We start from the raw sequence: 17,719 nt of genomic DNA on the forward strand, positions 1-17,719 counted from the left end.
GAGATAAAGACAAAAGATACAAAATTTTTCAATGTTCAATAAAGGAATACGACAAGATCTATAAAGATAGGCTGAAGAATGCCAAGAAACTGAAAGGGCTACAAAGAGGGATCACAAGGGAAACATAACGCAGAACAGTAGAGTGTTCAAGTATGTCAGGAGTAAACAAAACGTGCAAAGAGGGGTTGGCCCACTAATAAATGACAATGGGGAATTGGTATCTGAAGATAGAGAAATTGCTAAAGTACTTGACAATTTTTCAACAATGTTCACAAAAGAAATGGGGGAGAAATGCCAGAATTGGGATATAGTTTAAAGGTGAGTACAGAGAGAACATTTTTAAAATCGTGAGGGGACATATTGGAGAGGTTGTTGAAGCTCATGATGGACAAGCCTCCTAGCTAACAACTTTCATCCCAGAGTTCTGAAGGAATTGGCTCAAGCGATTGTTATTCCCAAATACAACAAACGATTAAGCAATTGAAGTCTTTCACAAAGCCGGAAGAGTTTTTTTCTCAAATTTTCCTCCCTCCCCTACCAAAAATGTGTCCCCCAGTAAAAAGTTCTGCTATGCCATTTCTAGTTTTCTTTCAATGTCATAATTACCATAATCTTCTACAGTTGTACAATTGCAGTAATGTGAAGTTTCCAGTTAATTATTAAATTCAATGCAATTATTCAGTCAGATCATCATACCTCTTCCAATAACTAAGCCACATTTATCAGCGGGTATTGTATACGTTATTTCCTGCATTCCACCTGGGGGTCCCATATTCCAGTCGCTACGTCCCCTACCCCGTCCTCTTCCGGGACCACCAAAGCCAGATTGACCATCCCTCTCCTGAAAGAATGAATATGTATTAAACAATGCAGAGCAGAAATACAAATACAGTTTTGATACTATTTACACCGAGACGTTGATTAACCACCGTCAGAGTATTGTGCAGAGACAGGTAAAACTGATTATTTTAATGTTGGGGTGGACGACCAGTTTTATGATCCAGAAGCAGACTGGTATAGCAACATTACACAAACCCGTTCAGTTGCAGCAGTTTTACTTCCACTAGAAGCGTTCATTGAGCTCTGTAAATACACTCCATCCAATGCAATGAAACTAGTGCTGCAACATGTCAATTTACTTCATCGGTCCACCAGATTCTCTATGTTTTAGTAGGACCCATTCCTCCCTCAAAAATGGTACAATAGTTTAATATAGTAATTCAAACTGAAATGGGGAAAGAGAAATGGGACAGGACATCATCATTTGCTTTAAACATTAACATTGCGCCCACAATCAGGATATTTTAAACATTACTTGTCAGATCTCACGTGACGTTGCAGACGCGGAATTAAAACCAAGTACAACCTTCAAGTGAGTCAGGGTTAGAGGGCAGAGAATAATTTCTGCCGACATTAAAATGAAGACTGAATTAAGTTATTTATTCTGCCCTTAATTTTATATCATGCTTTGATTTGATATTATAGTTAAACAAAACTTAGGGAAATTTGAGAAGCAGAGCTTGTTGGAACATAGGGATTTCTCAAATCTACACTAAAAGATCAATAACACACCATACCTTATATTGACTGCATAGTAAAGTTTCCCTTAAAACCAGGCAGATATATCAGGCACGGATGTAGCTTTTAAACTGCAATCAGCAGCAACACTTTACAAACAAAATATTAAGTATTGAGGCCTTTTGAATTAGTCTGCCCACACTTAATGTCTAGGCTCATATATGAAGGACAGCCCCTTGGGTAAAGTGCGCATGGAATCCTATCCCACTGTGCGCCAGTACCTTCAGAAGAAGGGAAGAAATCTAGGTGGGGAAGGAAGGGAGAAGAAAACGATTGAGGCAAAACTAAACAAAGTGACCAAAGAACAAGAATATAGCAATCAACAGATTTGTTAAACTATACATACTATGTATTTTTCTTTGCTTAATAGAAGCATTTACTTCCTCACCTGGGCAGTGTGAATAAGTTCATTAATCATATGAGCAGCATGTTGACACCTGTCTGGAGGTCCCATCACCTGAGCAATTCTGTCTGGCATAACACCATCGTCTGGAAGAAGAAACAGGTTGGTGAGAGATACATACTTCCTTCTGACAGTTCAATGTATCTCTTACAAAGATTGGGAGTGGACAGGGAAAGGCCAAATGAAATCCTATTAATGATGGGCAGAGAGCCAGGATATGTTTTACAGTTTTGAGAGCTTTAACTATTCCTAAACCAAATGACTCAACTCTTTCATTTTAATTGATGAGTAGCAACTCATGCAGCATAGGAAGGGTTAAACAGTAAAGTCAGAATTTTGTGTTCAAAATTATAGGGGGATTTGATAATAAATAGGGAGAAACTGTTTCCACTGGCAAGAGGGCCCATAACCAGAGGACACAGATTTAAGGTAATTGGCAAAATATCCAGAGGCGAGATGAGGAAAATATTTTTTACACAGCGAGTTTATGGTGATCTGGAATGAACTAATTTAAAGGGCCGGTGGAGGCTGATTCAATAGCAACTTTCCAAAGTGAATTGGATAAATACTTGGAAGGGGAAAAAATTGCAGGGCCATGGGGAAAGAGCAGAGAAGTGGGACTAATTGCATTGCTCTTTCAAAGAGCCGACACAGGTGCCAAATGATTCTATGATCTTATGACTGCTACCACTAAACAATCTTATAACTCTCAATGGTCCCAAGGCCCCCTCATTGGCACTATGGATAAAGACACCACCCAATGTAGCACTCGTCACACAGACAAAACATTTGAACTGAATTAGCTGATCTCTGCTGGAGTAGTAGCTGCGATACTACAACTGGCCTCAGTAACCTTAGACATGGAGGCGGGGTTCCAAAGAAAGAATCCAGGCAGCATTGCTGCTCATCTGTTGACTCCTAGTGAGGACATGATCACACTTAGCAGTGACACCCTCCAGAGTCAAATAGCCTGCCAACAGTTTGTCCATAAAGAATGGCCACCTGAATGACATACTGTTCACTCCGTGCCCATAGAGCCTCACCCGAGCAGGAATCGATATCTTTGGAAAGAGCATTGGAATGGGGATGGAGGGAGAAAAACAGAAATGGAAATCAGAAATGGAAAAAAAGTCAACAAATTGTAATGGGTAGGTTTGTTTCCCAGCATAGTGAATGAAATGGCCTGCTATTTTTGCAGTGTGGGACAACCTGAATATCTCACATCCAAACGCACTCGATACATCTTGGATAGAAAAATGTGACCATTAGGACCCTTTCATTGAAGTATTTCATCTTTTCCCTAGCAAATTTTATGTTCAAAATTATGAGGGTTTTTGATAGAGTAGATAGGGAGAAACTGTCTCCACTGGCAGGTGGGTCGGCAACCAGAGACAGATTTAAAATAATTGGCAAAAAAGTGAGGGGGGAGATGAAAATTTTTTTAAAATTTATTATTCAGCAAGTTATGATCTGGAATGCAATGCCTGAAAGGGTGGTGGAAGCAGATTCAGTAGTAACTTTCAAAAGGGAATTGGATCTCTCCTTAAAAAAAAGGAAAAATTTGCTGGGCTATGAGGAAAGAGCAGGGGAGTGGAACTAATTGGTAGCTCTTTCAGAGAGCCAGCACAGGCACGATGGGCCGAATGGTCGTCTTCTGTGTTGTATGATTCTATGAAATACACATAAGCCATCTGGAAATGAACATCTAGCAGCAGTTATATTAATAAACAGGCTTATTAATAGACAGCCAATTTTAAAAACAACCAGTGCTTCTTTTCATTCTAATGAAGGCCCTTCAACACCATGATCAAATATTAGCCTTCTGAAACATAATTGCTGACCTATGCAGTGATTTAAAAGTTGCTGTGCTGGATATCAGTCAACTGGATGGGAAGAGAGGTACATCACAGGCATGGTTTGAAAAACAAAAATGCAAAAACTTGAAGTGACTATCGCTTGTAATTAAAGATAATTGGAGGTTGTGTTTTATTGTTGCTCAAGTCAAACAGGATTATTTTGGAAGGTTTCTACTGAATTTTACGGCTACCTTTTTAATCCTGCCCCTTAGTCCTCTAGGCGTCATGGCCTGAGGATTTGTTTTAAACCCAACTCTTATTTCCAGTAAACTCTGAAATGGATTTTGCTGAGCTACTTTGTCAGACCAGATTCAATTAGCTCAATGCAACTATGTAAATTATTCAATCTGCATTTGGAAAACCTTCAACTTCAGTGCTGTCAGTAGGATTTCAGAGAAGTAAAATGATAGAAGTGTTAGTTTTTCAGACATTTTCCATTTTCAGTAAAGCACAGTATCCACTTAAAAGGTGAAGAACATCCAGCAGTAACACACTTGGGTTTTTATCAGAAGAGCATTTTCAACTACTTAACTACTGAAGTATTGGCGGTTACAGGTTGGTAACCGGTTGTGGTAGAACAAAAAGCTAAAATGATTTTGGGGTGACCCTTCACTTTTGCACTTCCTGATGAATTACTCTCAAATATTACCTGTGAGCACTTGGCTCCAAATTGTACAAGTTCAAAGAATATGGGTAGAGGTGCAGGAATGTTTGGGGTTGCTGTGAGCTGGTCAGCAAAATAAAATCAGGGAAGTGTTTTTTTCTTTAAAAAGATGTAGGTAATTTAACAACCTACAATAAGAGCTGTATTAAAATCCAAACTGAATGGATCCCTTTTAGAAAACTGCCCCACTCACAAATCAAGCAATGTCTCTTTACCTGGTTTAAACTGAATCCTGACACCAGCATCATTTTGAATCTTCTTTATCATTTCACCATTTCTTCCTATTACAATACCAACAGCAAACCTAGGTACAGCAACCTGGGAAAAAGAGAACATTTTAATTCCACATATACTCTCGTAAGTTGGTCTTTACAAATGTTTAGCACAGTACATCAACTCCAACCTACCTACTCCAATCAGTGGGATGACTGTTTTGAAAGTAACAAGAATTTTCAGGAACAGGAAGAGGCCTTTAGCCTCAGCAAATCTGTTAACTTTTTGACAGATCAACTAACCGATCTGCTTTTTTCATAGAACTTCACAAACAATTAACCCTGGCAACCAGGCAAATATGCTGGACCTGCAGAACAAGAATCCAGCATTTTTTGTTTATAAGATTTTGTTTATCTCCTACACCAACTTTCTCCACTTCCTTCCTGAAGGAATAGACTCCTTGCTGGGTTACAGTTCCTTGGACACAGATGCCCTCAGGTAATTTTCCCACATGATCATTATTCATGTCAGTAATGAGTGTTGCCAGATTGTTCAACCATGGGGCATACCAACCAAGTCCAATTCTGTCCTCACCCAACGTCCATTTCCAGCATGGGCCACTGGATCATGACCAGGAGCAGGAATCCTCTCAATTTTCCACTCCTTATCCCAAGGTGCTATAATGTCTCTATTGGCAACTGAGACTAGCTCAACACAGACCAGGAATTGCACCTTGGACTTTCCTGGTTTGGAGAGTTTAGCTACTCACTGAATAATCCCAGGAGCCACTTGGGGAATTAGCAAGACCTGGCTGATAAATATACAAATCACATTACAAAAATTTCAAAAAAAGTCTCAAACAGTTAAACCTTAATAGGATCTGGATTAATTGAGATATGTGGGAGAACCAGCTGTTTTCAAGTGCATTTAAATCCATATTGATGGGGATAATCCAATGTGTGCATCCTAATTATACTTCAACGACGCGCCATGGTTATACTTAACAGGCATCTGTGAGGTGAATCAGTCACTCCTGCTAACATAGGCACAGCAACTAGAGCACCTAGAGTGTGTGTGCAGTGAATATAACCTAGCTGTTCACACCTTGAATAAATTTACTGGTATAAAAAGGTCAAACTCATGCCAACAGGTAAAACGGCTTTTTCATAATGTATGACGCAATACAGGTAACTGTGGTTTTATGGTGTATGATGCAATGCAGCTGCAATGGAAAGAAAGTCAGGCCAAATATCATTGGAAAACATTATGTGCCTATTATAATTTCAACCCCAGTCCATCACCGGCATCTCCACATTATTATAATTTCAACATACAATTAATCCAGTACTTACATCTACACTATTTCCTCCCATTCTGGAACCAAATTCATTCCGCCTGAAATCACCTTGATCTTTATCTCTTATTATTTCCAAGACCATCTCTTTAGCTTGCTGGGGATGGGAAGGAAAGGCAGAGAGGGGAAAAAACAAGGTTATTGGAGTAGATGGTCAACCATTTGCACAAGGACCATGCATCTGTGAAAAAAATCATTTTGAGCAAACATTCATCACAGCTTTCAAGGCAGTTTACCATACTTGGCTGCAAAAATGAAATTCTTTACATTTTCAATGTTAAATAAAGGAATTTTCAGTGCTCAAAACAGTCACTGAAATCAGCTCAGCAAAGTACAGTACTTTTTTTGCTCCCCTATTAAAAACAAAGTTCTTGATCTTAGTTGTCAGGGCAGATTCTAAGCAGAGTCTTAGAAAGCAGCAAACAAACTATGTTGCTCACGATCATGATAGAAGAACAGTAACCGAAACACGGCAGCCCTGAATCAGAATTGGCAATTAAATATTCCACGGTATCAAACCTTCAAGAGGGATCAGGAAGGAGGGGCAGCAGTGAGAAAATATTTCATAACGCCAGGGTGTAAGGATTCGAATAGAGAAGTGGTCCAAAATAGAATGACTTTGGATTGAGCAGAGAAATAGCAAAGGATCGAGTCACATTACTGGAGTATATTATAGACTGCTGACTAGTGGAAAGGAAAGAGAGGTCAACATTTGCAGACAAAATGAGTCATAAATGTAGGGGATCTTAATTATCCAAAAATAGACAGATAAAGTAAGTGTGTGTAAGGGAGGGTTTCTTCCCATGTGTTCAGCACTTCAGTCAATATGTTGCTTCAACAGGAAGCACGCACTACATGACCTGGTTCTGGATAATGAAGTGCAGCAAGTAGGGTTCCTAAAGGCAGGCAATCATTTCAGCAACTATGACCACAATACAATTAGGTTCAATTTAAGAATAGAAATGGGAAAAGAAAAGTTAAGGACAAGGACTGGGGGGGAAAAAAAAGGAAATTATAGCGAGAAAAAAAAAATCTTGCCCAGATCAAATGGGAAAAAAAAATTGGCAAATAGAATCGTGGATTAGCAATGGGAATTAAAAAACAGAGGAAGTAAACTGTAGTGTGCTCTGGTCAGGCCACACCTTTTGTACTGAGTCCAGTTCTGGTGAAAGACATGAGGGAGACATTCAAGTACTGGAGGCAGCGCAGGGAAGAGCCACTGGGATGATCAACAGTGTTAGAGGTCTGATTTATGAGGAAAGGTGGGTTAAACTTGGGCTTTTCAGAAGGGGTCTGAGGGGTGATATCATGAGGTTTATAAAACAGTAAACAGTGTGGCAAAGGTAAATCCAAAAAATTAAGTCAAACTAAATTGAGAGAGTAAAACGAGGAGACACCGGTTCAAATTAATAAAAAGCAAACTTGGGACTGAAATCAGAATTTTTCTTCACGTAAAGAATAAATAATACACGCAATGTAATCCCAGATAGAATAGTGGCGACGAAGAGCCTAGAATCATTTAACAAACAACTGGATACTACAATGGAGGAATTTAGGTCTTTCTGGATGGGTGAATTATGATGGGCTGAATGGCATTCCTCATTCACAAATATCTAGTGGACCTATGGCAAAGATAACGGCACATGGCATGAAAAAGAGCATGGTGATCCTGGAGAGAGAGATCGCTGGAGGATAGAAGGCAAACAGTAGGTGGAAAACAAGTTTCATGACCAAAAAGTTGTAGTGAGCAGTATTCCACAGGGGTCTGTGTTGGGGGGCACTCTTATTTTCTACATACATATATGATCTGAGCTTAGGATTTAAGGGAACATCGAAATTTGCTGATGCCACCAAATTGGGGCGGTATGGTAAACTGCAAGTGTGATTGTGAAGTACAGCAGGACTGAGGCAAGCAAGACAGATGGCAGACGCATTCACTGTAGAAAAATGTGAATTAATATATTTTGGAAGAAAGGAAATACTCCTGAAATGGTTAAGATTTTAAATGGAGTGGAAGGACCTTTGTGTACCCATACACTGGTCATTAACAATATCCGCACAAGTAGATAAGGCCAGACAAAAGGCAAACAAAATTCCTGTCTTTTTTAATCTACAGGCATAGACTACAAATGCAAGGAACCAATGAACTCGTAAAAGACCGTAGTTAGGCTGCAATTGCAGTATTGTGCGTAGTTTTGGGCACCGTTATAGGAAGAATGAAGGATTGTAGCTATGAAGAGACACTAGAAATTAGGTCTTTATGCACTAGAAGTTCTGTGTGAAATAATTTGCTGCCACTTTCACAGATATAATTTGAGAACAGAAAATTTAAAGAATTTCATATTTACACTGACACACATCAAGCTATCTTTTCAGTTGCAGAATGACCTAGGTCCAGCATTCTGTACCTATTTCAGATTTTCCATCTTTGCAATATTTTCTTCATCAGAATATGGCACGACATAGAAATGAAATTGTGCCTGTTCTCCCAGAACCCAAGACACGGAATTTGCAGTTTCCCATTTTACCAAGTGTTAAGCAAAGTCAACACTGACATGGTGAAATGGCAAGGTTAAAAACGGCACCGGTTTTGATTAAAACAAAATCAGTGTGCCCTTGAACACTTTCACACAAGGACTTCAGTTTTCAATTAGGGAAACCCAATTTTGATGAGTAGCATAAAGTACACTGGTATAAATTACAAGGAAACCATGCACTAATCAGCTCTCATTGTCTCAAATCTGTGCACTGAGGTCAACTCACCTGTACTTTGTAAGGATCCCCTGTAATCCTCAGTGGTTTGTCTGCACCTGTGGGAAGTGGCCCATCCTGAATCATGATCATTTTTACACCAGTTCTCTCCTGAAAAAGAAAAGGAAGGGTCATGCCCCCACAAGTGGACACAAACACCCCATAGTCTGTTAAAAAGGAAGTTAGCACATTCAGTGGTCCAGCCACATGGTTAACTTCTCATCATGGGTGTTACGTTAAATTTCTAGTTATGGGCTTTTAGCAACGCAAACCTACCCGTTTTAAGGGATAAAGTGGCTCAGGATTAAACAGGTAGGTGGATTTAACACTTATATTTGCCATAAAAGGAGATGCAATTGTCATTAAAAGTGATCACTGAATAGGTAACTGTCTCATAGCAGAGGATGGCTGAAGAGCAACAGTGTAGATGGCCTGTGCCTAAATGGCCACAATAAAGTTCAGCTCAATGTAACAAACTATACAATATAGTTGTTTACATCAGGTGTACCATAACTTCCTCTCTGACCCATCACTATTCAAATTACAAATACCAATTTGCCCACATTATGCACCTAGAAAAAGGACTGTAAAGGTTCTTAAGTGTTCCTTCAATCACACAGCAAGAAAAAAAGTTAGATTTTTAGCATATGTACAAAGTACGCCCTCCTCTTTTCTATGCCCTCTCCCTAAAATGTGCAGTTTCAAAAAAGAAAAACTTTATGGAGCATTAACACGCTCCCCTCAGAATACTTTTTGCAGACTTGCAAAAATGACTAGTTACGGACAGCCTCTAACAAATGGGGCAAAGCTCAGTTAAAGGAATACTCACACTTAACGGAATACTCCAAGCTAAGATTGCCTCATCCGATGACATTCAGCTGACAAATGCATTCTCCAAGACTCATGTTAAAAAAATTTGAGGTGCCTGGCATCTCGATCTGGATTTCCATCTTTGCATTTCCATTGCTGGGTTATGAAAATATGACATTACTTGGGCTGCCAGTGGTCCTCCCCCCTCCCTGGCTGCTCACTGAAAATGCTGACCAGAGAATCCTGCAAGCCAAGGCTGAAATGATGCAGCATCATGTTTCTGTGCTTGGAAAGTAGAGCAAGTCCATTTGGAAAGACATCCAGCTCATTAGCAATTTTTAAAACGATAGCCACGGGCACTTTTGGATGAGCCAAAAACTGACGGGTAAGGTCCATTTTAGCCTTATCCTCGAGTTTCCCTTAGATGCAATAAGCCTCATTTGTACCTATCCAAAGAATTCTCATCGTACAGAAAATAGGGGGTTATTACAGCACTGTTTTTTGCCCCTAAGGGGGAGAATGTTTGTTTACAACTGTTGCAAAGGATGATAAAGACTGAATAACACTTAGATTGAAAGTCTGTACCTATAGCATACATACTCAAGAAAACTTTCCCACGCCCCAACTAAATATATAACATCACTGAGCAACCCTGGTGAAGCACCTCCAGTTTTCCACAGCTGTGCAGAGTGAATTGCACAAGAGCCAGTTTAGTACAGCTCATTCAGACATTTTTGATATAACCACTATAGCTGCTCACTAGGAACAAGCATTGATTTTTTCTCTTTCCTCTCAACCAGCCCAAAAACAAAGGATTAAAGATAGTCAAACCCTATTAAAAGTTCAATCTGCATTTTGCTGAATGCTATTCAAACTCTACAGAGCAAAATTAGGGCAGATTGAGACGGAATGATGCTTTCATAGGACATTATGTGACAATTGTCAACCAGTCACCTTCTTCATTATACCAGGACTGAATTCTCTACTATTGTTGGAACCTGTGCAACAATTTGTGGAGGTTGTAAGAAGGCCAGAAAAATAAGGCAGCGAGCCAAACAGCAGCAGAAAACAGTCAGGGGTGTCTAAACAATGGCACATGGGCCACTTGCAGTCAGCAAGTCCTAGTTATCCAGCCCATGAATGCCAGGTAACTTGGTTCTATATATGGCTGTATTTCTTACTCGCTGGTTTGTGCCATTTCAATTTTGTGGGCCTGGAGGTTTGCAAAGAGATGTTCTTAATGCTGTTCAAAACCAAAATACTGCAGATGCTGGAAATCTGAAATAAAAACAGAAAATGCTGGAGAAGCTCAGCAAATCAGGCAGCATCTGTGGAGAAAGAAACAGAGCTAACATTTCAGGTCGATAACCTTTTATCACAACTGGAAGATGTTAAGGGTTAAAGTTTTTGAGCAAGTACAGAGCCAGGGGAAGGGGGAGGGGAGGAAAGAACAGGGAAGGTCTGTGATAGGGCAAGAGTGATTAAATAACAAAAGGGATGATGGTGCAAGGCAATCTGAAGTTAATGAAACCATAACCAGATCATAACCACTGCTCCCATTTTTTCAGTCAGTTAGTGCTGGTAATGGTTCTGCTGCTGCCATTTACAGTTACTCCTGATCAATCTTTTGTTTCTTAACCTGTCCCATTACCACCTTCCTTGCCTCATCATCCCTTTTGTCCTCTACCTATCACAGACCTTCTCTTTTGTTCTTTCCTCCCCTCCCCCCGGCTCTGTACTTGCTCAAAAACTTTAACTCTTAACATCTTCCAGTTCTGACAAAAGGTCTTCGACCTGAAACGTTAACTCTTGTTTTTCTTTCTCCACGAATGCTGCCTGATTTACTGAGCTTCTCTAGCATTTTCTGTTTTTATTTCTTAATGCTGTTACCCCATTGATGGATAAATCCTATATCAGAACACCAAGGTCTGTTAGTATTAGAGACTTGAGATATATGCAAATTAATGGAAGTGAATGAACAAACAAATTTGCATTTATATGGCTTTTCATGTCAGAATTCCCCAAAATGCTTCACAATGAATTACTTTTGATGCTATTAGGTAGGCAAAAACAGCAGTCAATTTGTGGACAGCAAGGTCCCACAAGCAGCAACAAGATAAATGTCCATTTAATCTGTTTTGGTGGTGTTGGTTGAGGGATAAACGCTGGCCAGGACACCAGAACTCTTTTGCTCTTTGAATAGTACCAATTTACCAGACAGACAAAGCCCTCGGTTTAATGTCTCAACCAAAAGACAGCATCGCCAACAATGCAGCACTCCTTCAGTACTGCACTGAAGTATCAGCCTAGATTTGTGTGTTCAAGTGGGGCTTGAATCCACAACCTTCTAACTGAAGAGACAAGAACAATGATTTGAAGTCTGTGAAGCTCTATAGTCTGTGCCTAAGCAGCCCACAATGACAAAAAGCTTGGACATATCTTGGGAATAGTAATACTGGAGCACTGCAACTAGAATTTCAAGGAAGTGCAACAGATGATGCATGAACTTTTCATACTTTGGCCACTTAAGCTGTGAAAAGCCAGATGGTAAATTATAGATTATAACTTTCAAAACATAGGCTGTGTCTGAAAAGGGTATTTTTAACTATAACACACTAGGGTAAAGCACTGGTGGTTACAGGTTTGTGGAAGCAATTTGAGGCCGTGAATTTAGAGCATTTAAAATTAAAAAGTATTAGCTTAATTGCATTTTCCTCCAATATATTAGTACCAATACACCAAATAAATTTGTTCACTGTAAAATGGACTCTGCGGATGAATTTAAGACAGCAGGCCAACTACCAGAATGTATCAGTCTGTCCTGAATGTTCACAGTACAGGAGGTATGACCAGTAAATTGTTGGGCCCAAGTAATTCACAGATTTTAAGATCACATAATATGCTTGTAGTAATTGAAGATTTGAGATAAGTTTGTTAGAACCGACTCCACCATATTGTCACAGGCTTCTCTTACCTGCAGTTGTTTAATGGTTTCCCCTCCTTTGCCGATGACAAGACCCACTTTGCTGGCCGGGATTTGGATTTCCTGTATAGCGCTGTTGGAACCATCAATGTCGTTGTGAAAGCCAGGTCCGTTCCGACACCGATCCACAATCTGTCCTAGGAGTCTTTTCGCTTCTCTGATTAATAAACCAGCACATCACAGTGATCGGCCAAGTCAGTCTTAAAAGTACAGAACTACACAATTCAAACAAGTTTGCATGACTGAAGTAATTAAATTACATTCAACAAAATACTCCACAGGAATGTCATAGCATCAGACTGATGTAACCCTTTGCTACAATCATTTAGTTTTGTTGTTAGCTGGTTGAAGATTTCCTTTGGCCAAAACATTAAAGAGCTCGTTAAATACTTAGCTTCCAGAAAAATTCAGTCCATTTCAGGCAGATAGTTCCATGAGCCTGATTTCCCTGGGATGGGGTTTCAACACACCAGCACTCTAATGTGCTGTAGCACAGGACATAGATTCACAAGAATCCCTCAATTCCATCGTTCCTAGCAGGTGAAGACATCAAGCAGAGGCTGGGTGCTGCCTCGTATTTTGAAAGGGAAGGGAAGGAACAAGAGGAGAATCACTACAAATCATTCTCATGCGTCTCTGCACAACGCATATGTATCATTGGCAGAGGTCCGGGAGTCTGAAGTGGAGAATGTTGTTCAAAAACATTGAGAACAAAAGATTACAAGCCACAGGCAAATGTGCCGCTGCTTTAACTATCTTTTGTGCTAGAAATGACACATCATTGACATATCAGTGTTTGAAAAGGCATTTCAACACGAGTCATACAATTAAAAAAGAATTAGTCTCTAAACAAACCCTGGAGGGCTTATTTATAAAATCTACACTAAGTCACATTTAAGTCTTTACTATTTAAGTCTTATTTCCCATATTCATAGTTATTAGTAACAACCGTGAAACTCATACCAGTGTACAAGTTCCCTTATATTTAAGCTATTATCCTAGTGCAGTGGTCCTCAGCTGGCAGACTATGATCTGTGTCAGGTCTTGGAACCACACTGTGGGCCACGCAGGACTTGGCAGTACAGGTGGCATGAGCCCAGCAGTCCATCAACTTTTGTCCCTTCTGTTTATCTTTGGTTAACCATCGCTCAAATGAAGCCAGTTGTGCACATTTGATTTTTCTTGCAAGAGTAGATATAACAGCAAAATCTATCTTATCTTGTCCATTCCAACCCCCTGGGGTTAACTAAAGCAACACTTATCTGGGGTCAACTAAAGCAACACATAAATCTATCTTGTACAGAAATTTAGCAATTCTTCTAGTTTGAAGTGAAATTCAAGTTTCTCCTTTTGACACTGGACAGAAATAAATGTATGGCATGAAAATAACACAGTTGCTGAAATAATACCCATTAAGAGTTTTTGGCAGCTGAACATAGAGTTGGACCTGGACCTCAGTAAGATCGATAGCATTGGCAAGTGGACGTTGGCTGAATATAATTGGTGGCCCCATGTCCTAAAAAGGAACAGTACCATAGCCACAGACTATTTGGTTCCAGGTTCAAGGGTGTCAAGTCAGAGCAGCAGTAGGTGTGCTATAGTTAATCTCAGCACCCTGGGCTTTGGAGCAGGGAGGATGGTTGGTAAGGCAAGAACATTTGTGGGAGGGAGAATGGATACAAATGGACATAACAGCATGCATGAAAGTGCAAATTATATACCAGATTTTACAATAGCTTACTATGTCAAACATATACTCAGGAAAACAGAAGACAGACAACACTTACTCTATGTTCTCTGGGGAGCCTGTTAATGTGCAGGACCTTTCTGGGAGACCTCCACTATCTTGGGGGGAGGGTGCAAAAAGTAAAGTTAGCTTAACAGGAAATGAGAGTTCCTGGTACCACAGCATTACTACAAAAGAGTTTAAGACAATATTTGTCAAGCCAGAACAGTATCAATATTGCACATCAACCTATATTGGTTAGACAATAATGGTAGCAGGATTACATCACAATATCTAAGACAAACAAATGCATTTTAAAATAGACTTGAAAGGTGTAATTTTTTTAAACCAGAAACTGAAGATGATCTAGCCTAATCTAAACAGCCAAGTGCTTACCAGGTGCAATCTGAATCTTGCAGCCAGATTCCATCTGTATCCGAGATATCTGTTCTCCTCCCCTGCCAATTACTGAAGAGAGCAATAGCAATAATCTGAGTCAATATGACAGGAATATCAATACTACCTTAGAGAAAGCAGCCCTATTCTGGCCTACATAGACTTGATTTGAATACGGCCTGTCTAAAGATACTCAGTTCATCTTTCATGATGCATCAAATGCAAAATATATAGAACATTAAGACAGCCATCTTTGAGGAACTACAAAGAGTTATCTCCAATACATTTAAGTAATATTTAGACAAGCAACTCAGCAGCAGTATGCAGGGACTCAAAATGGCGGCTGCTAGTTGACATCCCAGAAATGACCAATATTCAAACTACACTGTGCCCAAGCTGCAAATTTCACCAATTCTCAGCTGGGGCAATAAAAAGAACATTCCACCAGTAGGAGGACGACGACACAGCAGGTCCCACCCCACCAGGAAAGCACTTCCCACCAAAAAGATTATGTAGAAGCATCAACCTGCACACAGAAGCTCATGGCTTGTATGGCTAAAGGAGGAAACTTGGTGGCAGAAGTACAGAAACAAAAATAAAACACCTGGACAATCTTTGGGGATACTGGGGAATTTCAAAACTTTGCCTTTCACTCACCTCCCATATCCTCTAAACTGAATATCTGTAGCAGCAACCGAGTTAAGTGTAACACTGTAATCAGATACATGTATATGGATTCCATTCAATTCTTAACTGCAGCTCAAGCAGGCAAAATGGACATAGTCAAATCACTTCTTGTAAGAGTTACTATAGGTTATGATCCTGTAGATTTATACAGATTTTTTTTTAAAAATCCATCTAAGAGCTTCTCTCCCTAACTGGAAATATAAGCACGCAATCCTTTGCCAGGCCTCTACAAATATTGTTCTATAGCTAACCATTAAGTATGCAAGAGCAAGGTGACACTTTTTCCTATTAGGCAAACCTCACCATTCGGTTCAGCATCTCCCTAGACAATGCAGTCAATGGATTGACGCTCAACTATTCAAATTCTGCTGCACTGAACTCACATCTTATCAAATTACTTTTTTTTCTAAAAAATGAAGCATGTAGCCACTGACTGAAGCCCCATGTTCCTCCTGGCTGTGGCTCAGCAAATTGAACACCTGCATCTCACACCAGTCACCACCTCAACAGCTGAAAACACCAAAGAGGCACGAGATAAGATGCAGGCAAAAAAAAAATCTGAACTTTTTTCTTCTCCTACCTTCTCCTGCATCAGTCAGGGAATAACCAGGTTGGCATGTTTCATTCCTCTGTAAACATACCAGCAACTATGTGTACAATACCAACCCGAGTAAGGTAACCTTCCTAAAGAAAGACTTTCTGTAGTCTACCCTTTCCACCTCCACCCCCGCCTCCCCCCTCCTCCTAAACAGAAACCAGCTGAGATCAGAAACTTGCCATGCAGACAAAATTAGAGCATGAAACCACGTTTTACTACTGCAGCAGGTTTATAAGATCATGTACCAATCAGGCTCTTATTGGATTTCAAAACAATTCTGATTTCACAACACCTGTATGTGGATGTGGTAACTAATTTCTGAGCCAATTTGTACTGGTTGAAAGAAAGCAAACATTTTGATCCTAAATTTTTTAAAAACATGCTTAAAATATCCAACTGTACAACAAACATCCAGAGATCCAGCAGAGATTCTAAATTCCAATATATGTGAAAATATGAGATCAATCTGGAATAGTGAGATCAGTATAATTAATATTTCACAAATAGAATTTTGTACAAATGTTTAAATGCAACCTTACTGCGTTTAAAAATTAAACTGCAACTTAAACCATTTATATTCTCCAAAAGTTTCATACTTACTGAATCCAACCATTTTATCAGGCACTTTGTACTCTTCAGACATTATAGTCCTGAAAGAGAAGAATATTACAAGATGTAGTTTACGAAAACATTAGAATATCCTGGTTTACATGCACATTGCAATATATAAAAAACAAGGTAACTGGAGCATATTCCTCTCCACAATTGTGACAAAATTACATTAGTATAGGAGGCAATTTCCAGGCTTTAATCACAATAAAGGGGGCATTGATTGTAAGGAAAGTAACTGGCTATTCTCAAGTTGACCATTTTTTTCCTTTTAAACTCTCAAGACTGTGACTTGGTTTCCGCCTGGGTCACAGCCAACATTACAGTTGGATATTGGTGGTTTTGGGATGCAAGTGATGGAAAAAGACTGAAGTCAGCTGGGGCTCTTCCCTCCTTTGAGCAACCACCTGGCAGTCATTCATTATTTCAATGATAGCTCAAACGAAATTAGAACTCACTAAGGGGAAAAAAATTGCAGGAGCAGACCATGGTTTTATCCTTCTGTGCTGCATTATGCAGAAACCAAACAGCTTCTTGCTACATTCAGCAAAGCTCTTTTAGAAATCACACAAGGAAACATTTTTGTTTGGCCGGGAATGGGGGAAAAAGGAGGGAAGTGGGGGGCACGTGTTTGGTGCAAACGTGCCCGTATGATCCACTCAATCCCAAAATGTGTACAGACATCCTGCAACTACAGAAACATTACATCTCAAGAATAATCACAACAGCTAAATCTCCACAATCCCACCATCCAGTTACAGTGCACTTTTTGGAACTGGTGCTAATGGAAGCGAAACCCATGCAGGTACTGCAACTACTGCAAGCTGTGCAGCAAAGCACAGAAGTCAATATAAAAATTATGCAGCAGTGTTGCAGAAATAGTTGTAATACAACTGTAAACCAGTTTTCTTTGCAGATTGTGTGCCTCATATGTAAATTATGCATGCATCTCTGTATTGCCACAATGTTGGGTGATTCTACATTCACACACTTTTTAATAGGACCATCTGGAACAAAAAGCAAGGGTCACATATGATAAAAAATAATTTCAAAAGTATTTTTACTTTCAGCATCTGGTACTAACTGCTCTG

At 39.7% G+C, this 17,719-nt stretch overlaps 1 protein-coding gene across 7 annotated transcripts in view; it reads right to left on the reverse strand.

The window, feature by feature from the left end:
- Positions 1 to 17,719, reverse strand: part of fubp3 (far upstream element (FUSE) binding protein 3) — a 92,739-nt gene that overhangs the window by 36,946 nt on the left and 38,074 nt on the right. For all 7 annotated transcript variants that reach the window (XM_067969842.1, XM_067969847.1, XM_067969845.1 and 4 more), the window contains exons 4-12: positions 16,620 to 16,669; positions 14,735 to 14,806; positions 14,400 to 14,457; positions 12,604 to 12,769; positions 8,832 to 8,930; positions 6,067 to 6,165; positions 4,717 to 4,819; positions 1,967 to 2,067; positions 697 to 841 (exon numbers count right to left, since the gene is read on the reverse strand). In XM_067969842.1, the coding sequence (XP_067825943.1) occupies positions 697 to 841; positions 1,967 to 2,067; positions 4,717 to 4,819; positions 6,067 to 6,165; positions 8,832 to 8,930; positions 12,604 to 12,769; positions 14,400 to 14,457; positions 14,735 to 14,806; positions 16,620 to 16,669 (893 nt within the window). The remainder of the gene's footprint in view (positions 1 to 696; positions 842 to 1,966; positions 2,068 to 4,716; positions 4,820 to 6,066; positions 6,166 to 8,831; positions 8,931 to 12,603; positions 12,770 to 14,399; positions 14,458 to 14,734; positions 14,807 to 16,619; positions 16,670 to 17,719) is intronic.

The sequence above is a fragment of the Heptranchias perlo genome, chromosome 31, assembly GCF_035084215.1.
Source record: "Heptranchias perlo isolate sHepPer1 chromosome 31, sHepPer1.hap1, whole genome shotgun sequence".
NCBI lineage: Eukaryota > Metazoa > Chordata > Chondrichthyes > Hexanchiformes > Hexanchidae > Heptranchias > Heptranchias perlo.